The 24,270-nt window shown below is 37.1% G+C and overlaps 1 protein-coding gene across 1 annotated transcript in view; it reads left to right on the forward strand.

Moving 5' to 3' along the window:
• The window catches only part of LOC150087773 (U6 snRNA-associated Sm-like protein LSm2), a 39,648-nt gene that overhangs the window by 1,913 nt on the left and 13,465 nt on the right, over positions 1 to 24,270 (forward strand). The window contains exon 2 of the mRNA XM_090370364.1: positions 21,151 to 21,218. Coding sequence (XP_090226490.1) covers positions 21,151 to 21,218 — 68 coding nt within the window. The remainder of the gene's footprint in view (positions 1 to 21,150; positions 21,219 to 24,270) is intronic.

Consider the following 24,270-nt stretch of genomic DNA (forward strand, 5'->3'; position numbering starts at 1 on the left):
TGAAAATGGGGCTGCAGGCTGCTCCGTGTGCACCAATGCTATCAAGGTTGAGCACCTACAATGGGCATCGAAACTGGACCTTGAGTGATTGGAAGAAGGTTGTCTGGTCTGAAGAATCATGTTTCCTGTTGCACCATGTGAACAGCTGAGTACGTGTGCATCATTTACCTGGGGAAGTGATGGTGCCTGGATGCACCGTGGGATGAAAACAAGCCAGTGGCGGCGGTGTCATGCTTTGGGTGATGTTCTACTGGGATACCCTGGATCCGGTCATCCATGTGCCGGGCACTCTGATGTCTACCACCTACCTAAACATGATTGCCAACCAGGTACACCCTTTCGTGGTAACGGTCTTCCCCTCTGGCAGTGCTGTCTTTCAGCAGGATAATGCGCCATGCCACACCGCCCGGATTGTTCAAGACTGGTTTGCGGAACATGAGGAAGACTTCCAAGTATTGTCCTGGCCTCCAAATTCCCCAGACATCAATCCCATCGAACATCTGTGGTTTGTGTTGGAACAGCAACTCTGATCTGCAGCGTCTCAACCATGGACCTTACAGGAGTCAAAGGATCTGCTGGTTACGTGTTTGTACCAGATACTACAAGACACATTTAGAAATCTTGTAGTGTTCATACCTCACCGTGTACGAGCTGTTTTGGCTGCACGTGGAGGACCAATATCATATTAGGTAGGTGGTCACAATGTTTTGGACGATCAGTGTATTTTATTAACAATCAGATGCCGGACCTATCATTCAGAATGCGAAATGCAGACCTGGGTCCTTTCAAATTCAATAAATATGGAAAGGAGTGCTAATGATAGCATGGCTGCAGTGTGTAGTACACCAACCAGTAACGCAACAAAGCCAGTGCAACTGCATTGGGATGCCAGCTTGAAAGGGGCCCGTGAAATTTTGAATACAGACTCATTTCTCAAGATCGTTAATAAATGAGCAATTTTTTAAAAATTAAATATAACACATTCTAACAACCCGGGGACTGGCCGCCTGAGTATTGTTTAGTCCAAGCTTATAGAAATATTAATAAATAAAAGATAGTCATGAAATATTCAGCAAAACCAGTGTCAAATATAAATATTCATCAGTCTGATTTTATTCTAGCACAGTGCACAAATTTGTCACATGACAGTCAAGCTATGGCCAGTGTTGTCGTTTTAGTACCTATTTTTTTTTTTTTTTGTTTATCTGAAACAGAAAATTACAAGAACTAGGAATCAGTTATTACTATGCTAACAAGAGACATCTGAATTGTGGATCCTTTCATATGATGCTCTGAAAGTGACTGGTACATTGGGAGGGACTCTTCCTGTAATTAGCGTTGATCCCGTTGTGTTCAGAGAGCAGAATAAGCAATGACCAGGCAGAGTAAAGCATCTACTTTAGTCGCTCCAAAGCATGAAGTTTCGTTAAATTTATGGTTTTGGGGTTTGTTTACCATTTTCACAACAACAACATTCTACCCTTGTCTATTGCTTTGTTTCTATAAAGTGAACAGGATCCGGACTTTGCCGCTGGCCATGAATAATACATTTTATAACCCTTTTATATGCATCTGTTCTGTTTTCGTTTGTGGTGGGAAAATTTGTTGCAAAGTTACTTGAAGGAGAAACAAAAAAAAAAAAAAAATTCAGCCAATCACAGATTTTCATTTGCTTTATCGGCAGAGAAAGAAAAGTTCTGCAGCTGCTATCAAGCATCATGTACTGTTCTGTGATTCTACATTTTCAAGTTTCAAAGAGCACAAAAAAGATTTATCCATTACTACCATTCTCTTCTGACCCGTGATAAAAAGGCTGAAGATGTAAGTAAATTCATTATTCCAGTTTTCATTAGTTTACGTGATGGCCCATTCATGAATTATGAATGATCCATGATGTCGGCGGTCGTCAAACATTGTCCAGTTTTGATACTAATATATGTTACTTGTTGCTATAGATTTATTTATTTTTTTATTATTCTTTGCATTTTATTACAGTTTTACAGAATGATTTGTAATTTTATTACTCTGGTGTTATTATTATAATTATTATTATTTTATTGAAAATTTGTTGCTGGATCATTTACAGATCAGAGAAAGATATTATAATATGAATTTCCAGCAATCACTCAGAACTCTTCAACTTCCTTTCTTTGAAATTCGACTTTCTGCAGTCTAGCTTTCCTAATATAGAGGGCTGCTTTATGCTGGTTCACTTTTCCAATTACTGGAGTATCCTGCCCAAAACATAGATGCAGAATTTAATCATTTCTGCACGCAGAACAGTGTTCTGAGTAGGTTTAACCAAGTGTTGGTGAAAAATTCTCTTTCGTTTGTGATGATTCAATTACTTTGAGTATGTAATTTTTTTTTTTTTTTTACTTGTAAATTTTCATATAAACTATAGCCCCTTTGTGAAATGAGCAAAAAATGTATTCGATACTTGTGATCAATGGCTCAAAGACGCTAAATATAAGAACTGACTGGAAATTAGATGGTGATTATTTAAAATGTTTTTGTAAATATTGTACATGCACCCTGGCAGCCAAATTAAGTGATGTGAAAGGCATCATAATACAAATGGAGCACAAGAAAGCCAAAGAGCCCTTTAGTTTATAGCACCATAGGGTATTGGTGATACAGAAGGTGCAAAAGCAGAAAGCAGCATAGCATTTTTCATAGATTTGCATTGTACATTAAGGGTATTTGATAATTTGAATGACCTTTGTAAATTTCTTTTTTCAGACCTAGGGAATGTAAGGACTTCAAACTGTGAAGAACAAAATGTTATATGAAGGAATTATGGGTGGCAAACAAATGTTTGGACAAAAATGTAGAAGAGAATTTATGACAAGAACGTAATTTTTGGAGTAAAGTTTTGGAGTGGCTTATCAAAATAACTCTAAAATTATCAAAAAATTCAATTATATTTCGAGGTCATCGAGAGAGTTTGAAAGATACAGTACATATTATGGAAACTTTTTCTCATGTAAAAATTTTATCCGAATTTGATGACACTATGAGACAAGTGTTAAATTTGCCATTTGGCACATCAAAATATTTAAGTCCTAAAATACAAAATGAGTTAATAGAATGTTTTGAATTTTCATTTGGGTGATTCCATGTCAAGTGGCTTAATTTTGAAGATGGTCCCTGCTCAACCATCTTCAATTTTGTTGAAACTTGGTGTAGATGTTTAAACAGGTTTCCAAAGAAGCTGTGCAAAAATTCAGTTCAAAATATAGTATGCTTGAAGCACCGGCACCTTTTTTTGTGGAGGTCACTTGTGTTACGCAGAGCAAATCACAAAAAATTTCCAAAATTTTAAGTGTTACTGTTGGACAACATTGAGAGGTAGTGCTCTGAAACTTGGTATACCTAGTTAACTTTTGGCAGCGAATGCAAAACTTTTGGTATCCAGGCTCAAAAACCTTCACATTTTTTACAGTGCTGTCTAAAACTAGCGCCAAAAATTTGTCGCAACAAATTTAAGCAAGAATTTTGAAAGTCATAACTTTGAAGTAAAAACCTTTGTTACCTTCTTCTTTGGGCATTCCATTTAACATCTACATAAATTCAGCCTAACTAAATATGAACTCTCATACTTGTTTTCTGAGATATTTTCCTTCAAAGATAGACTCAAAATTTGAAAGTCAAATTCTCTCGTTATTGCCACCATTGGAAAGAGCAAGTTTTAAGCAACAAAAATCAGGGTTTTTCAGTTTTGTGTCTTGCTACTTAAGGCTTAAAAAATGGCCTTAAACATTTTATATTTTCCTCATAATATTTGCATACTTATTTCATGGTGAAATTTCATATCTCAATAAAGACAGAACTATTGCATTTACAAGAGTGAAATTTTCTGCAATTACTCTGCCCGTTGGTTTTAGGAGAAAGGATATATTGCCAACGCACAAAAAGATCTGTATTTTTTACAATGGGGGCGCAAATGGCAAGAAAAGAAATTGCATGGGTTTCTTTAGTGCAAGTTCCCAAGCCTCAAAAGTGGTCTTTATTCAGGATTCCAAGCATAAAGATGATGTTCTATTGGTTTGTAAGCTTGAAAGAAGTTATAACTGCAACAAAATTTATTTAAAGCACAATACAATTTGAAATAAGCAAGTGAGTGTGAAGATATTGAATCACTGCTTCGTAATGGATTGGAATTTTTCATTGATGGTTGATATTACTACTTCAGGCAAGCTATATTGTCATCCCATTGTTGTTGTTTTCTTTCTTTCCAGGTCATATCTGACTAAATTCATCATCTTAAAAAAAATTCCATCACCTTTTGCTTTACTTACTCAGAAAGCTTTTTTCCTTGCTTTTTTTTCCAGGTATGGCCATGATTCCTTCTTCTGCTTTAAGTTTTCTAGCTTTCTTGAACATTCTTTCTGAGACACTAAACTCTTCCATTTGTTTTCTTTATGGACCAACTAACTGGAGCTAGTGTTAATATTTGAAGTTTTTCTGAATGACTTGATACCATCAACTATTCTTTCAGCAGCTCATTGTAATCTAAGCAATTTCCACACTGATGGGTACTTAGCTCCATGATTTAATTTGGATCCAAGCCACTATAGATGCAATTTTACTGGCAATTACATCTTGACTTGATTTGCCTTCCTTTTGGCATAGCCTTGTGAGTCTCTCTTAGCCATTTGCTGAAATTTCAGAGGAGAAATACTAATAGCCATCAAACTTGTGTTCAAGCTTTGTCACATGCATCTTGTCATCATGGTCTGATCCAGATGAAGTTGATGTAGTAGTAGTAATAGTCGCATGTGATGCAAGAAAGCAAGTGTATGAGCTTATGCAGCATCAGCCAAAATAAAAAAAAATCAAAAAAAAAAATCACACCATTCCCTCCAAATGCCTGTCCAGTTCCTCCTTAAATTTATTCAACCTATCAACTTCCACAACAGATGGAAGTTTGTTCCAGCAATTAACCACCCACTGGCTAAAGGCAAATTTCCGCACATCTATTCTACATCTGTCCTTTCTTAATTTGAATTTATGCTCCCTTAGGTTTGTAATCTGAACAAGTGGAAGGATCCCATCAGAATTCAGCGTGCTCAACCCATTCAAGGCCCTATACACCTCACTTAGATCACCGCGCAGATGCCTAGTCTCCAGCCACTGCAATTTGTAGAACTTAAGCCTCTCTTGGTAAGAGGATTCTTTCATTCCCCTCACCAATCTTGTTACCCTTCTCTGTACACGCTCAAGCAAATCAACATCCTTCCTAAAATGAGGCTTCCAGACCTGTACGCAGTACTCAAGGTGTGGCCTGACCATTGCCTTATACAGAGGGACAATCACCTCCTTTTCCCTGCTAGCAAAATTCCTATATATATCATTAACAAAACCCCATGACCTGCCCTGGCAGCCTGTCTGCATTGCTCAGAAAACTTCATATCTGACTGCACAATTACTCCCAGGTCTTTTTCATTTTCTACCACCTTAAGTGTAGTACCACACAAATGGTACATTTCTCTGGAGTTCTACCCATATGCAGTACTTTGCATTTGTCAAGGTTAAACTTCAATTGCCACTTCTTAGCCCATCTGCCCAAATTATCTATTTATATATGTTCCTGTTGCTGCTTTTCGGCTGTTACTCTTTTCGGCATGATGGGCACAGCTTCTGGCCTGGTTTTTTGTCTACCTTTGTTAGGTCTTTCAAGTAGTCTGCTGTTGACAAATCAATTGGTTGTAAACTTTTTTTCATCATATGATTTTTCTTCTGGAAAGGATTGCAACATGAACGCTGCAAAAATTCAAATTTTGTCAAAAGCAAAGCTTCACGATGTAGACATTGTGTCTTCTTCACCCAGTTTTAATCCACAACGTCGACCTATCAGCTGTTGTTCTTCAAATTCAAATTCTTTAAATAATTTTAACCCAGTTTTGCATGTATAGGATAGCACATGACATTTAGAATTATCCATATGACTGATTGTGCATGAGTCCAGCTTATCTTCAGCAAAATCTTCTGATTCCATGGCTTTCATGCTGACTAATAAGTGGACTTTTCTGCAAGCAATGTAAATTTAACTTTATTACAGTCAAACAATAAAAAATAGAGGATCAAAATAAACAAATTGTTCATCATGAAGAAAAAACACGTTAATAACAGCATGGTTCAAATATCAGCTATTTATACTTTTTTTGTATGATTCTAGAATATTCAAGAGTTCTAGAATGTTCAGTTTTTTTTTGGGAATTCTAAAATATTCTATAATTCTTAGGTATTCTTGTAGAATATTCCAGAATTCTAGAATATACTCTATTTCTAGATTATTCTAAACATTAGGCAGGATTAAGGAAGTGTTCTGCAACAAAAAAGATCTCACAAAATAACAATTGATGAATCACAAAATTGATGAATTTGAGGTATTGCTCAAAACATCGAAGGCAGATATTGTTGGGATATCAGAGACGTGGTGTCACACAGATATAAGGGATGCAGAACTGCAATTTGGGGAGTACAACGTCTACAGAAAGGATAGACAGGATAGGAAGGGGGGAGGGGTTATGCTATTAGTTAAGAAACACATAAAAACCAAGGAAGTGAAGCCAGTCAACATTGCTGGACAGTGCAGTGTGGAGTCAGTTTGGTGTGACATAATCATTGGGAGATCAAAATTGAGAGTAGGAGTGTGCTATAGGCCTAATGACTCTGATGAGTATAATAAGGAACTGTACAGGGAAATAGAGTGGGCCAGTAAATCAGAGTGTCTTATAATGGGAGATTTTAATTTCCCAGATATTGACTGGAATTTGGGGGCTGGTTACTCACGCACTAGCAGGGCTTTGTGGATTTATTGGATGATTGCTTTCTACATCAGCATGTTCGGGAGGCAACTAGAGGGAGTAATACTCTTGATTTGATTATCAGCAGTGATTCTTCATGCATTAAGAATCTGCAGATAAATGAACCACTAGGTGGCAGTGATCACAGTGTGCTGAAGTGGGATTTACTCAAAGAGGTAACTACCATTAGGGGTAAAGGGAAGGGTTATTGCTTCCGTAAAGGCGACTACGATGGACTGAGACAGTATTTAAATTCTATACAGTGGGACCAACTGATGATGTTACCAACAGCAAATTCAAAATGGGAAGCATTCAAAGAACTTATCTTGGAAGCTACTAGGCTTTACATACCACCTAAGAAATATTGTTCAAGGTTTAGGCCAAAATGGATGTCAGATGAACTAATGAGGCATATGGCAGAGAAGAAAAATGCATGAGATACATACAAATTAACACATGACACAGAAGCCTATGATAGATACAAGTTGATATGCAACCAAGTTACAAAGGAGGTTAGGCAGGCGAAGGCGGATTACGAGAAATCCTTGGCAAGGGATGCAACGAAAAACAGCAAAGAGTTCTTTACTTATGTAAACTCTAGAAGGAAGGGGATGAATCAGATTGGTCCACTTGATATTGATGGGTCAAGTTTTGATGATCCTGCTCAGGTAGCTAACAAACTAAATGAATATTTTGCATCGACATTCACACATGAGGAGTTATTCAGCGAGGGGAATGCCAGAGGTGAACTAAACTCTGGCAGTGAGCTAGATGATTTTGTAATAACTGAGAGGAAAGTGGAGGAGAAACTGTTGAAGATAAACACAAGAAAGGCACCCTGGGTGGATGGGATCTATCCAGTTATATTAAAGGAGGCAGCAAAGGAAGTAAGCAAACCCTTAGCCATAATTATGAGAGCTTCCTTGGACTCAGGGGAGGTACCCATAGACTGGAAATGTGCAAATGTGACCCCAATTCACAAAGGAGGATCAAAGGCTGACACAAGTAATTATAGACCTGTGAGCTTAATTTCTGTTCCAGGAAAATTAATGGAGGCACTGGTTAAAGAAGCACTGCAGGATCATTTAGACAAGACTTCAGTTATAGCTCAGACACAGCATGGTTTTGTTAAGGGGAAGTCTTGCGTGACCAACTTGATTGGATACTATGATGCAGTCACAAAAGAACTGGATGCAGGGAATAACTTTGATATTATATACTTGGATCTTAGAAAGGCTTTTGATACTGTTGCACATGGAAGACTGCTACACAAATTGGAGCAGTGTGACATTGGAGGCAAATTGCTGCTATGGATAAAGGGGTGGTTGAGGGGGAGAAGACAAAGAGTGGTAATCAATGGACACTGCTCATCGTGGACTGATGTTATTAGTGGAGCCCCTCAGGGCTTAGTGTTGGGTCCATTATTGTTTTCTGTATTTATAAATGATATTGATGATGGTATATCGGGCTTAATGTCCAAGTTTGCAGACGATACAAAGGTTGGCAGGGTTGTCAAGGACACTACTGACACTATGCTGCTGCAACAGGATCTGGAAAGGTTGAGCAGATGGGCTGAGAGGTGGCAAATGAAGTTTAACATTGACAAATGTAAAGTACTACACATGGGAAACAGCAACCCCAGAGCAACATATCAACTCTGTGGTACTACACTGACAGTGGTAGAGAATGAAAGGGACTTGGGGGTGGTTGTGCAGGCAGATATGAAGTTCTCTGAGCAGTGCAGACGGGCTGCAAGAGTAGCTCATGGAGTATTGTCAATGATATACAGGAATTTTTCCAGCAGGGATAAGGAGGTGATTATTCCATTGTATAAGGCGATGGTCAGGCCACACCTAGAGTACTGTATACAGGTCTGGAGGCCTCATTTCAAGAAGGATGTAGAGCTGCTGGAAAGAGTACAGAGAAGGGCAACAAGATTAGTGAATGGAACAAAGGGGTGCTCTTACGAAGAAAGGCTTAAGTTTTGCAAATTACAGTGTCTGGAGACTAGGCACCAGCGAGGTGATCTGATAGAGGTGTATAAAGCCTTGAATGGTTTAAGCATGCTCAATGCTGATGGGATTCTTCCTCTAGCTCAGAAAAATCACCTGAGAGGGCATAAATTCAAATTGAGGAAAGACAGATGTAGGATAGACGTGCAGAAATTTGCCTTTAGCCAGCGGGTGGTTGGTTGGTGGAACAGACTTCCATCCCTTGTGGTGGAGGTTGATAGCCTAAATAAGTTTAAGGCTCAGCTGGACAGGTATTTTGAACGAACAGAGGGGTGAAGTGGAAGTGGGTTTTTTTTTTTTTTTTTTTTTTGGCTGATGCTGCATAAGCTTGCTTTCTTGCATCAAATGCCTCTACTAATGCTAATGCTAATACGGCACATAAAACTACCTGATGTTTAGGCTTAATTTTAAGGCCTCAAGTGCAAAGACACAAAACAGATAAACCACGATCCTTGTGGCTGAAACTGCTCTTTCCAGTGGTGGCAAAAACGAGAGAATTGAAGGTGTCCCACATTAAGATATTTGCCCCTTAAAATAAGAAAAATTTGACTTTCAAATTTTGAGTTAATCTTTGAAGGAAAATATCTCAGCCAGAAAACAAGTATAAGAGCTGATATTTAGTTAGGCTGAATTCATGCAGTTGTTAAGTGCAATGTCCAAAGAAGAAGGTACCAAAGGTTTTTATTTTAAAATTATGACTTTCAAAAGTCTTGCTTAAATTTGTCATGACAGATTTTTGGTGCCATTTTTAAACTGCATTGTAAAATATGTGAAGGTTTTTGAGCCCGGACGCCAAAAGTTAACTAAGTAATTCAAGTTTCAGATCACTACCTTCACCATTGTGCAACAGTAACACTTAAAACTTGGAATATTTTTTGTGATTTATTCTGCATAACACAATGACCTCCACAAAAAAGGTGCTGGTGCCTCAATCATACAATATTTTTAACTGAAATTTTGCACAGCTTCATTTGAAACCTGTTTAAACATTCACACTAAGTTTAAACAAAATTGAAGATGGTCGGGCAGGGACCCCTAGGCCACTTGACATGGAAAGACTCATTTGAAAAAACAAATTAATAATGGAAATTAAAGCCTCTCCTTTCTTTTCTTTCTCAGGACATTTCAAAAAAACATCAGCTGAACATTGTGTCGATATGGCAAAATTTTAAACAGCAAAACTGGAAAAAAACCTACAGGATTAAAAATCGAGGAGTCTTTTCTTGGCTTCGTTCATATAACCAATCAGACTTGCGCAGGTATAACAACGACTATTTCCACCACACTGCAATCAATTGATTTAGACCTTTCAAAATGTTTGGTCCGAGGTTATGATAGGGCTGACACGATCAGTGGGGTTTATTCAGGGATACAAGCCTGCCTAAAAGAAATGGAACCAAATGCATTATATATTCATTGTGTGATTCATAACATCAACCACACAAGTTGTTGTTGTTGTTATTTGGTTTTTTAGGAGCATTAGCAACTAAGGCCATGTTGCTCCGGGGATATGCGGTGGTTATTTCCTGACCTTTCCGTATTTGGTGGTTATCAACTTGGCGGGCTCATCAACTTGTTGGTGAATGATGCAGTTAATGGTATCCCAGAAATATCAAAGTATTTTGCAGTTGTACAAAGCATCTATGTGTTTTTGGACATAGCATCAATCGTTGTGACTTGCTATCTTCGTATTGTGGTGAATCACACTTTATTTCAAAAAAGCTATACCCTACATGGTGTGCTGGTCGTCTTTCTTCATTAATAGCAATAAAACAACGATATATGGATATTCTGAAAGTTTTAAACAAAATCATTTTGATTGCATTATTAGCAATCAAAAAAAAAAAAAAAAAAGATGAAAATCAGAATAAAAAAAAAAAAAAAACATGGAAAATTTTGAATTTGTTGTTATTACTGCAGTAATGGAAAAGGTGCTTTTGAATATAAATTTGCTGTCAAAATTTTCTACAAATAAAGGATTTACATCTTGCGCAGACAGCACAACACATTTAGAAATGTCTTTTGTCGTAGTAAAACAATATGAAATGAATTCAAACTTATTTTGAAGGAAGCAACTATTGTGGTAAAAAAAATGGGGTACCCAAACTGATTTTAAAAATGAAAGAAAATGAATAATAAAAAAAAAACTTTATGACGAACTTGTAGATCACTGATTTGAAAATTTACAGCATTGCTTTCAAGTTAATGTCTTTTATAGAATAGTTGACATTGTAACTAGCCAACTAAAACACAGATTCAAGGGTTTGAAAACTATTGCCGACTTATTTTCATTTTTAGCACCGAAAATATTACTGAACTTGACAAACAAAGAATCATGCAAAACTCATCTTGTGTATTTTCCAGAAAGTAGGAACAGAAAAAAGAAAAGGGTTTATGGTGAAAAATGTGAAGATGAAATAACAGATTTAGATGAAAAAATTAAAATAACGTTTTATTTTAACTTAATTGACATTGCTATATAACAATTACATGACCGTTTTGATAGCTTACCACAAGTGACAAAAAAATTTTGATTTTCTCATAAACATTAAAAAAGCATCAAAATCAGATTTTGGGAAAAGCCTCAAACATTTTTATGCAGATTATTCAAATGACGTCTCAAATAGTGTTTGTTCAGAAATCACATATTTAAAGGACATGATACAAAACAAAGATAGTATTAGGAATCCAAATGACATTTTATTATTTATCATAGAAAATAATTTAGAAGAAATATATCCTAATATATTTGTTGCTTTAAGAATTTATTTCACTCTCCCTGTAACAGTAGCATCAGCTGAGAGATCTTTCAGTAAATTAAAGTTAATAAAAACATGCTTACAGTCATCAGTGCTTTAACAAAGATTAAATGCTTGTGCAATATCATCAACTGAATTGGAAATAGCTAGTGAATGCTCTTTTGAGGATGTAATTAATAAATGGATGGAAAAGACTTCAAAACAAAACTCTAAAAATATATAAAATATATTTGTGTGAATTCCCTCTTTGTATCAAATTGATAATAAACATTTAATGTCTGTTATTGGTGATTTTTTTTGTTTTGGCTATTTAATTATACTGTAATAATCAGTATATTGTAATACATAAACATTTGTGTAAATTCCCTTTTTCTGTCAAGTTCATAACATTTAATATGGCTATTATAAGTGATTGTTTTGTTTTAACTATTTATCAAAATATAATATTAAAATACATAAAACATATTTGTGTATATTCCCTCTGTAAAGTTGATGATAATGCTTAATGTCTATTAAAGGTGATTGTTTTGACTATTTATCAAAACATAACAATATTATGTTTTATGTAATTATAACTAATTAATTAATAAATATTTAAATTAATTAAATAATTTAAAAAAATAAATTAAATAATTTTATATAATTATAAAAATATAATTATATTTGAATAATATTAAAATAATTTAATAATTTAATTTAGTTATCCAAAAAAAAAAAGTTCATAACTTCAGCTTCCACCTTATAATAAATTTATAATGAACAGTTTTTGATTAACATACCTCCTGTTTGTTTTTTGTTAATATGTTTATTTTCATTTTATTCTCTTGAATAACTGTTCAACTCTTGTCATAATTTGAAACAAAAGTGGAGATACAACAACTACAAAAATAAAAAAAAAAATTTTTTTTTTTTTTTTTTTCAATCATAAAATATTTTTAGCACGTCTTTCTTAAATTGGAGTCGACATTTTCTTCTATTTTTCTACCCTCAGGGAGGTTCAGGGCTCCATTGACACTATGCTTCTGTATCTTGTGCTTTCCTTTTAATATCTACATAATATTCTCTTCCCATCCAATCCATCATTCCAATTCTCCTTTTCCTTCCAGCTCTCTTCCCGCACATCTTCCCCTCAATATACTTTCTCTTCTCATTACATGTCCTATATGTCCTATAAAGTTCTTTTGGCTTTTTAGTTCTTTTAGTAATGTTATCTCTTCTCCTACTTACCTCATTACTCACTCTCCACCCACTTCACCCTTTCCATTCTCCTCCACAGCCACCTCTTGAAAGCTTCTAGCTGTCTAGTCCCCTCTCTTCCCAGCATTCGTGTCTCTGATCCATATAGTACAACAGTCCATATTTAATGTTTTCACCATTTGTTTTAATTCTTTCTTGAAATTTCTTCTCAACAGTTCTTATCTATTACTAAATGGGATTTATTAGGCACATTTTTGATTTATTTTTGCCCATTGCAATTCTTGTTTTTTATTTCCTCCAGGCTTTTTATATTTTCTGTCACTATGCTTTCCAAGTATCTATCTGTCCACCTGTTCCAATATTATTCCGTTTAATGTTACATTGATTCTTCTTCCTGGCCACTTAAATTAACATTAGCTTGGTTTTCTTGCTGTTAATCTTCATATTGTACTCCTTTATTTTGCTGTTCAAGACATCCAAGGAGCTTTCTAATTCTTTCTCATTATTAACAATCAGTACCTGGTCGTTTGTAAATTTTATTGGCTTTATCCTCTCCCCTCCTATGGCACACTATGGCCATAGTTGCCGATGTGCCTAATAAATCCCAAAACAAACAAACTCTTACTAAACACTTTTACACCTCCTTTTTGCTCTTCTTTGTACTCTTTCATCAATGTTTCTGCATATATATTAAATAGTAAAGGGAATATGGAATCTCCATGCCTAACACCCCTACCAGTGTCCACTTCTGATTCTTTTCCATTAATCCGAACCATAGCCTAGCCCCTGTAAAGTTCCCAAATTAGTTTTAAATCTCTTTTATCAAGGACGATCTTTCTTAGGATTTCCATCAGCTTAACCCAATTCATTCAGTCAAAAGCCTTTTCGAGATCATCAAAACAGATTGCCAGATCTTTTCCTATTTCCATGCTTCTTTCCACTAATGTTCTTAATATTCTTATTGACTCTCTGGTCCCACGTCCTTCTCTGAACCTGAACTGATCTTCTATGAATTCACAATCCTTCGCTTTTGCTTTAATTCGTTCTGAGAGAATTTTTTAAATCTCTTTTATCAAGGACAATCTTTCTTAGGATTTCCATCAGCTTAACCCAATTCATTCAGTCAAAAGCCTTTTCGAGATCATCAAAACAGATTGCTAGATCTTTTCCTATTTCCATGCTTCTTTCCACTAATGTTCTTAATATTCTTATTGCCTCTCTGGTCCCACGTCCTTCTCTGAACCTGAACTGATCTCCTTCTATGAATTTACAATCCTTCGCTTTTGCTTTAATTCGTTCTGAGAGGATTTTTGAGGAATGGGAAATTAAACTAATTGTCCTATAGTGAGTACGATTTGTTGCATTCTTCTTCTTTTCTAATGGAATAATTATGGATTTTAGGCCAGCTTCCACATTCATAAATTTCCTGCAAATCCTGAACAATTCTTTCTTTGCCTCTTCTCCGAGTCCTTCTATAATTTCTGCTGGTATATCATCCAGTCCAGTTGCCTTCCCCCTTTTTAACGAGGCCACTACCTTTTCAAATAGCCGACCTGGCTAGCCGGGTGGGTAAAGTGCCTACCTAGCAACCCAAAGGTCGCGGGTTCGATTCCCGCCTCGGGCTTGGATCAAAGTACTGCAAAAACCTTGGGAGGTGCATTATGGCCAAAGAAGCCTATGCGCCAACAACTACCAAAAAAAAAAAAAAAAAAACCTTTTCAAATTCTTTTCATATTAATTTTGGTCCTAAGGTCACTTCTTCATCTTCTGTTGTCACAGGCCAGACTTTTGGTTTATTTGTTTTATCATATAGTTCTTCTATATATTCCTTCCATCTTCTTATGCTTTCTTTGTCATATAGAATTTTTCCATTCTTGTCTTTTATCTTTGCACAAGTCTTATTGTTCTGTTTGTTAAGTTCTTGACGTTTCCATGCATTAGATCACTTCTTCCTCATTTTGCTATTTCCTCGAGTTCTCTGCACCGTTCTTCCCACCATTTTTCTTTTGCTTCATCTGTTGCCTTTCTAAGTTCATTATTTAAATTCCTGTATTTAATCCTTGCCTCTTCTGAACTTTGGTGCTTCCATTTTCTTCTCTTCTCCATTTTATCTATCATTTCTTCTGTGATCCATGGTTGCCTTATCCTTTTCTGATCTACTGTACCTAATTTGCTTTCTGCTACTACTACTACTACTACTACAACTTCAATCTTTTTAAACCTTTCCCATCTGTTTTCTACTTCTATTTCCTCTCCATCCACTATCTCCCTGTCAATTGCCTCTCTGAAATCTCCAGCTTGTGCAGTCTTCAGTACATTTAAAATCCATTTCCTTATTTTCTTGAACCCCTTATTTTCTTGAGTGTAATCTTCATTTTCATCGCCACCAAATTATGGTCAGAATCAGCATCTGCACCCGTTTAGCTCTGCGAATTCTTACAGCATTCTTGTACCTTTTGTTGACTAAAATATACTCTATTTGATACCCGTCAACATCCCTGGTTTTCTCCAGGTGTATCTTCTTCTCTTCTCCTGTCTAAACCATGTGTTTGATGTAAACATTTCTCTTCTTTTGCAAAATTCTAGCATCATCTTTCCCCTCTCATTCCTTGTCCCTAGTCCCCCTACCTCATCTTTTCCTCTTCCTTCACTGAGGACAGTATTCCAATCTCCCATCACCATGATCATTCATCTGTCACTTCCCAGTTCTTCCATTATTTCCTCTATCTGTTCACAAACCTCATCTACTTCATCCTCAGTATGACTACTTGTTGGTAAATACACATGCATAATCAATAAAGCTATTGGCTCATCCTTTAATCTTGTAGCTATAATCCTGTCAGTGACTTGCATCACTTTCTTGAGGCTTTTCTGTGCATTTTTATAAAGAAGTATAGCTACTCCTTGCTGGCTCTTATTCCCTCCTTTGTGTATGATCCGTGTGCAAGATTTTCCCTTAACAAACCGATGCTGTGTCTGAATTATTGCTGCAGTCTTGTCTAGATGATCCTGCAATTAATTTTTAACCAGTGACTCCATTATTTTACCTGGAACAGATGGAAAAGTTTTAAAAGATTGTAGTTGTAGTAGTAGTGGCAGAAAGCAAATTAAGTACAGTAGATCAGAAAAGGGTAAGGAAACCATGGATCACAGAAGAAATGATGGATAAAATGGAGAAGAGAAGAAAATGGAAGCACCAAAGTTCAGAAGAGGCAAGGAACCATTTGGTGAAGGGAACCTCTTCCCAATTTTTTTTTTTTTTTTTTTTTTTTATGAAAACCCCAAACACGATAGGTATTAGAACCTATAGTACTGACATCAGGTATGAAATTTTCTGAGCAATGCAGACAGGCTGCAAGAGCAGGTCATGAGGTTTTGTCAATGATATACAGGAATTTTGCTAACAGGGAAAAGGAGGTGATTATCCCCTTGTATAAGGCAATGGTCAGCCCACGCCTTGAGTACTCCGTACAGATCTGGAGACCTCATTTTAGGAAGTACGAAGGATGTAGATTTGCTTGAGAATGTACAGAGAAGGGCAACAAGATTGGTGAGGGGAATGAAGGGATCCTCTTACCAAGAGAGGCTAAGTTCTGTAAATTGCAGCGGCTGGAGACTAGGCACCTACAAGGTGATCTGATTGAGGTGTATAAGGTCTTGAATAGGCTGAGCATGCTGAATTCTGATGGGATTCTTCCACTTGCTCAGATTACGAACTTAAGGGGGAATAAATTCAAATTGGGGAAAGTTGTAGAATAGATGTTTGTTTGTTATTTGGTTTTTAGGAGCATTTTTTTTTTTTTTTTATGTGAACCCCAAACACGAGAGGTATTAGAACCTATAGTACTTAGTACCGTGCTTGGGTTGGAGGTTGAGAAGACGAAAGAAGATATTTGTTGACACTGGACTTGAACTTCTGTAGATTGTAATTTTCAGGAAATACGTATGAAGGAAGGTTGTTCCAGAAAACGGCAGTTGAATGAATAAATGAGGAAGATGAAAAGTTGGTTCTGTGAGTTTGAAGTTGGACAGTAAATGGATGTTGGGTGGTAGCGGCACGTGTTCGGACTGTTTTGAAAGAGAGAGAGGGAATTATAGAAGCCAATTCAGAAGAACAGTGCCCATGGAAGTATCTGTAGAAGAGGCATGCAGCAGAAACAGTACGTCTATGAGACAGCGAGATGAATCGTTAATTAACCTAACTGCCCTCTTCTGAATGGAATCAAGAAGCCTGAGAGAGGTTTTGGGGGCACCACCCCAGATGTGGGAACAATATTCCATGGCAGGGCAGATTTGCGATTTATACAGAGTGAGCAGCTGTTTGGAAGAAAAGTAACGCCAAGAGCGAAAGAGTAAACCAAGTTTTTTAGATGCAGAGGAAGCAATATTTGTAATGTGCTTGTGCCATTAGCAGCTAAGGCCATATTTCTCCGGGAATATGCGGTGGTCATTCCTTGACCTTTCCGCATCCTCCGTATTTGGTAAGCACGGGCTCAAATCCCAGTCTAATCAAGAAGCGTGTGCTACGCACTGCTGCTCCTGCCCACCTGGCTACGGAGGCGCCATAAAATAGATGTTTGGAAATTTCTTTTAGCCAGCGGGTGGTTAATTGCCGGAACAAACTTCCATCCGTTGTGGAAGTTGATAGCGTAAATAAATTCAAGGAGGAACTGGACAAACTTTTAGAGGGAATGGTTGTGAATTTTTTTTTTTTTATTATTTATTTTTTATTATTATTATTTTTTTTTTTTGGCTGATGCTACATAGGCTCATATGCTCGCTTTTTTGACATGCCTCTACGGAGGGTTGATTCAGCATTTTGATAACAATTTTGACAGTCTTTTAAAACTACGAAATTCCGTGCTGTCACCACCTGTTGTGTTCTATTTGTTTTCCCTGCTCATGGACTATTGCACGGCACCGCAATTTTCATTGAAATAAAGCATGCTGCAAAACTGCCAAGTCGATCTTGTTCCATTCCCACTGGCAGACTTTCCACAAACCTTCAACAGTTGTGGGGCGGCGGTTTCCGAGAGCTCTTTTCAAAGCTCCCTGGGCGTCAGGTGATTTAACAGGTATATCTTCAAATGGGATTGAATGAATACCTGTCACCATTTCCATTCTCTGCAAAAAAGCATGGGTGGAACATGATGTGTGGCTGGAAGCCTTATCTGGGTGCATCCAGACCTTTTCGGCGTCAGAGCCGTACAATGTGGGTATTTCACGTTCAAACAACAGCTGTAGAACTTCAGTCTGGTAATACACTGAGTTGACTTTCATGTTTTTAGCAACTCTATGCAACTGAAATTTGCCGTTATAACAAAAACTGACTACAACCATAAAACGTCATCCAAAACTTTCCTTGCACTGATGCGTCCATGTTGGAAAGGCCTTGTCACCCTGTGGATGGTAATAAATTGCCCGAATTTTATTGCAGTCGGAGAGGTATACCCACGTTTTGTCCAATGTTGCTACGAATTTCCACCTTACAGATGTCAGATATTTTTCGAGCATTGACCTCCTGCTCTACAATGTGCCTTGCTCCTAGGTGGTGTACGCGGGCCTTATGCTTCTTCTCCAGTTGCAATTTTTGTTGATTATGCAACAAATGGTTGACTGGGTGGTTCCCACACGTGACCAAAACTTTGTGAGCACCTTCATTACGAATTGTCTGTTATTGCACTACCTTGAATAAGCAAAACTTCCCCAGTAGAGAAGACTAATATTTCTTATTCTTGGCAGATACCACCACCCAGATGGTGCCATTTTGAAGATTGTGCCTCTCATCGGTGGGTGGGTAGGTACTACAATGATACAGTGAATGATAACCCAGTCATGAAGTTTAACTCCACAATATGAGACTATAGCTCTTTGGGTTTTTGGATTTTCACCAACAACGAGTGGCTATACTTTTCGTACCACCTTCCTCGATCGACTTGGAACAGGCTGCAGTTTCTTTGGTGTTTTCTGCCCACTTGCAGCAGCTTCACAGAATTTTCCTTTGCCATTCAAAACTTTATGGATACCAAACTTCAATACACTAAAATTTTTTGACTTGCACCTATCAATAATTTTCACATAACTGTACCCTTCTTCGGAAAGCGCGGTTATGTAACTTTCCAACCATGGGTCCAATTTCTGAGGCATGTCAACATTAAAACAACTTCTACAACTGATGCACCTGTTCATAAGGTTTGGGACTGCGCCTGCACGAAAAAAAAAATTTACATTGCTGCTGTATGTCGCAAGCAGGATTAATGTCAAAATCGTTATCAAACGACTGAATCAACCCTCTGTATTACTATTACTCCCTTATATTTCCATCTAGTCTCTGCTGTACCTAATGTATTCTGTATTTTTCTTCATTTCTCTCTTCACATTTTCAAGTTTTTCTTTCCTCGACATTGTTCTTACATTCCACGCGCCTCCGTAGCCAGGTGGGAAGGAGCAGTAGTGCATAGCACATGCTTCTTGATTAGACCGGGGTTCAAGCCCGTCACCACCAAATACGGAGGATGCGGAAAGGTCAGGGAATGACCACCGCATATCCCGGAGCAATATGGCCTTAGTTGCTAATGCTCCTAAAAACCAAATAACAACAACTTACATTCCATGTGCCAACCTTCATAAATGGATAATTTTTACTAACTTAAATAGGTGCACTAGAAATTTAGCAATTATATGGGGTGTAAAGCATACTGCTGTAATTTAATTATTTGTTGAAATAAATACATTAACTAATTGCCTTTATTTCATTTATTGCAATGAATAACGTATATAAGAACAATTATATATATATATATTTTTTTTTTTTTTTTTTTTGCACATAGGTAAAAAGGCCTACGTGCTCTGGATTCATTATACTATTTTCATTATGCATCATGTAGTTCATTGTGCATGACTGTCATCGCATGTTCTTAAGTTCTGTGTTCCCAAAACTTTCAATCCAACGGTTAACTGATGAAGGGCAACATAAAGCCCGAAAGCTTTTGTGTTACTATATGTATCTACATATTCTGTTTTTACTCTTTATCGTATGTATTTAACATTAAACCTAGTTTAACTACAACTCGTTATTTTACTTTCAGTTCTGCTCTGTGCTACATAATGAAAATAGTATATATATATTTTTTTGTTTTTTTGCCAAATTTGTTATCTTCTATTTCGTTTGATTCCCTTTCAATTTTTTTTTTTAAAGTGAATCAAGTAAAATAGTAAGATGTTGGTAGTCCCCCCATGGGGGAATTCTGAAGATTGTTCATATAACTGTTTTGCATACTCAAAGATCTGGAATGTATCATACAGGGAGGGGGTGTTCCTAGCTAGAAGAATCCACTAATACAACAAATATATCTGCTAACATATGAATCAGTATTATTATTATTAGCCATATGGCCGACCAGGCTAGCCAGGTGGGTAAAGTGCCTGCCTGGCAACTCAAAGGTCGCACGTTTGAATCCCACCTCAGGCTTGGATCAGAGTAAAATGCAAAAACTTTGGGAGGTGCATTATGGCCACAGAAGCCGATGTGCCAACAACTAACAAAAAAAAAAAAAAAAAAAAATTAGCCATATGGTTCAAGGAAGCCTGCAGCTTATGCTGAACCAGCCAAAAAAAATTCCCGAGTTACCCTGAGAGAGAGAGAGAGAGAGAGAGAGAGAGAGAGAGAGAGAGAGAGAGAGAGAGAGAGAGTGAGTGTCAGAAGTAGAAAGGAATCACCAAGAAAGAGATGAATGATGTCCAGCTCAGGACCCTGGGTGTGCTAAGCCCATACTCACCAGATGTGAGCCCCTGGGGTTCACTATGCATCAGGAACTGACCAACTAATTTTTTGAAAGTGAGTCAAGTGAAATTGGAGGGTGTTAGCATTAGTAAAGGCACGTGATGCAAGAAAGCAAGCTTATATAGCATCAGCCAAAAAAAACTACCATTCTCATTTCACTCATCCACTTGCTCCAAACATTTGTTTAGTTCTGCCTTGAATCTATTTAAGCTATCAACTTCTACAACAACAGATGGAAGTTTGTTCCAGCAATCGATCACCCACTAAAGGCAAACTTCCACACATCTACCCTACAACTGTCTTTCCTCAATTTGAATTTATGAATTATGCCCTCTCAGGCAATTATTCTGAGCAAGAGGAAGAATCCCATCAGCATTGAGCATGTTCAACTCATTCAAGGCCTTATACACCTCAATCAGATCACCTTGCAGATGCCTAGTTGACTTGGGATTTTTGCACCCCTCTGCTGCTCATCCTTCCATACCATTGCATCTGGATAATCAAGAGTTAACTGCACATATTTATATGCATATTCTCAGTTTTAATTATTAAATTTCATCTTATAACTTAAAAATCTCATTTTTCAGCTGTTCTACTCATTTTTTAAGTCACTTGTCGGAAAGGATGTTGTGGTCGAATTAAAAAATGATCTTAGGTAAGTAATTTTTCCTTTCTCTTTATTCACATATATTAAAATGCAGTATTGTTAATAGTTATTTAAAATTGTTAGTTTCAGAATAACATGAATCGTAATATAAAATTAATCAATTCAAGTTATAATAAAGATGTTGGTATCTAATTTTGCCATCATTAACGAGTTATTTGTATTTTTATTATGATTAACAAAAGTACCAGGGTTGTCGAAAGTATTTTGACTTCTCTCTCTCTCTCTCTCTGGGCTTTCTACAAATTTGTTTGGGTCAGCAGAAGTTTTTAAGAATTTTTTAATGTGAAATTTAAGAAATGCATTTTATTCGACAATGCGGGTGGGGGGTACTGCAGGATTGCATGCATTGTGATTAGTTTTCCTTTCACTTTTTTTTATGATTTATTTCATTTTTGTGTTATTGATGATTTATTTTAAAAATATTTTTATTATTGTAATTATTATTATGTACTGAGGATCTTCAATTTTCTGTTTATCCTCTGGCACGACAACCAAGTCAGTAGAGTTTACAATAAATCGTCAATACAAATATTTATTGTATTTAGTAGTCACGGGCTCGAACTCCGGTCCACTCAAGGAACGCATGCTATGCACTCTCGCTCCTGACCACTTGACTACGTCAAGCTTAATTTTTTTGCAGTGTGTATTCTGTTAAATACATTCAGTAAGTGTAAAGCATCATTTTAGTTCATCGTAAATCACCAAAATAGGTGAAAAGGCATCGTTTTTGTTATATCTCATATTGTGAGCGCCTTCATTACGAGTTGCCTGTTATTGCACTACCTTGAATAAGCAACACTTCCCCAATAGAGAAGACTAATATTACTTATTCTTGGCAGATACCACTACCCAGGTGGTGCCATTTTGAAGCTTGTGCCTCTCATCGGCGGGTGGGTAGGTCTGCAATGATACAATGAATGATAACCCAGTTATGAAGTTTAACTCCACAATATGAGAGATACCAGACAGTGTGCGATAGTAAATTACTAAAAAGGGTTTAGGACTGAAAGACTCAAGACTATGGGAAATTTACTAGATGAACAAGTTAATTTACTACGAACTAAAATGATGCTTTTCAATAACATGTGGGGAAACATTGCTTATTCGAAGTAGTGCAATAGGCAACTCTTTCTGAAGGTGTTCACAATGAGATGTAACAAAAACAATGTTATTTCACCAACTTTGGTGATCTCAATATAATTTGTCTAGTTCTTCTTTAAACTTATTCAAGCTAACCGCTTTCAAAACAGCAGATGAAAGTTTTCTTTCAACAATTAAATATCCACTGGCTAAAAGTAAATTTCCACACATCTATTCTGCAACCATCCTTGTGTTGTCTGAGCAAGGATGCCATCAGCATTTCACTTATTCAATCCGTTCCAAACCTTAAACATCTCAAACATATCGCCTCAGGTGCCTAGTTTCCAGACGCTTCAATTTGCCGAACCAAAGTCTGTTGGTAAGAATACCCATTTGTTCACCTCTCTAATCACGTCCTAATCTGCATCCATTCCAACAGATCCACATCCTTCCTAAAATGAGTTTTCCAGATCTTTTGCAGTACTCAGGATGAGGCTTATCTACTGCTTTTTACAATGGGATAATCACCTTATTCTTAGTATATCATCAACAAAACCCCATGAGCTACCCTAGCAGCATCTCTGCACTGTTCAGAGAACTTCATGTCTGACTGCACAATCCATCAGGTCTTTTTCATTCTCCACTACTCCAGTGTTATACCACACAATTGGTATGTTATTCTGGAATTATTGCTACCCATATGCAGTGCCTTGCATATGTCAGTGTTGTCAGTTCTCAGCTCATCTGCCCAATTTTTCTATATCTTGTTGCATTAACATACCCTGATTACGGTCATTAACCATCCTGCCACATTTGTATCGTCAGCAGACTTATAGCTTGATATGCCATTGTTAGTATCATTAATAAATGTTGAAAACAACTAACTCAACATTAATGAAACCCTGGAGGCTTCACTAATAACATTAGCATTAGTAGAGGCATTTGATGCAAGAAAGCAAGCTTATGCAGCATCAGCCAAAAAAAAAAAAAATAAATAAATAATAACCACTTCCACTTCACCCCTCTGTTCGTTCGAAAAAGCTGTCCAGCTGAGCTTTAAACTTGTTTAGGCTATCAACTTCCACGACAAGGGATGGAAGTCTGTTCCACCAACCAACCACCCGCTGGCTAAAGGCAAATTTTCACACATCTATCCGACATCTGTCTTTCCTCAATTTGAATTTATGCCCTCTCAGGTGATTATTCTGAGCAAGAGGAAGAATCCCATCAGCATTGAGCATGCTCAAACCATTCAAGGCTTTATACACCCCTATCAGATCACCTTGCTGGTACCTAGTCTCCAGACACTGTAATTTGCAAAACTTAAGCCTTTCTTTGTAAGAGCATCCCTTTGTTCCATTCACTAATCTTGTTGCCCTTCTCTGTACTCATTCCAGCAGCTCTACATCCTTCATGAAATGAGGCCTCCAGGCCTGTATACAGTACTCTAGGCGTGGCCTGACCATTGCCTTATACAAGGGAATAATCACCTTATCCCTGCTAGAAAAATTCCTGTATATCATTGACAATACACCATGAGCTACTCTTGCAGCCTGTCTGCACTGCTCAGAGAACTTCATATCTGCCTGCACAACCACCCCCAGGCCCCTTTCATTCTCTACCACTGTCAGTGTAGTACCACAGAGTTGATATGTTGCTCTGGGGTTGCTGTTTCCCATATGTAGTACTTTACATTTGTCAATGTTAAACTTCATTTGCCACCTCTCAGCCCATCTGCTCAACCTTTCCAGATCCTGTTGCAGCAGCATAGTGTCAGTAGTGTCATTGACAACCCTGCTCTCCAGAGAAAAAGTATAAAGCCAGAGAACCTCAGTTAATCTTCCTCCTTTTCTTCAAACAAGAACATACTATACTGCCTTATAGACCTTAGTCCTTTCTGCTGTGAAATTGCAAGATTCATTCACTTGAATATCTGCTTGCTAGCTCATTTTCATATGAA

The sequence above is a fragment of the Mastigoproctus giganteus genome, chromosome 3 (assembly GCF_048544385.1).
Source record: "Mastigoproctus giganteus isolate SK-2022 chromosome 3, ASM4854438v1, whole genome shotgun sequence".
In the NCBI taxonomy this organism is placed as follows: Eukaryota; Metazoa; Arthropoda; class Arachnida; order Uropygi; family Thelyphonidae; genus Mastigoproctus; species Mastigoproctus giganteus.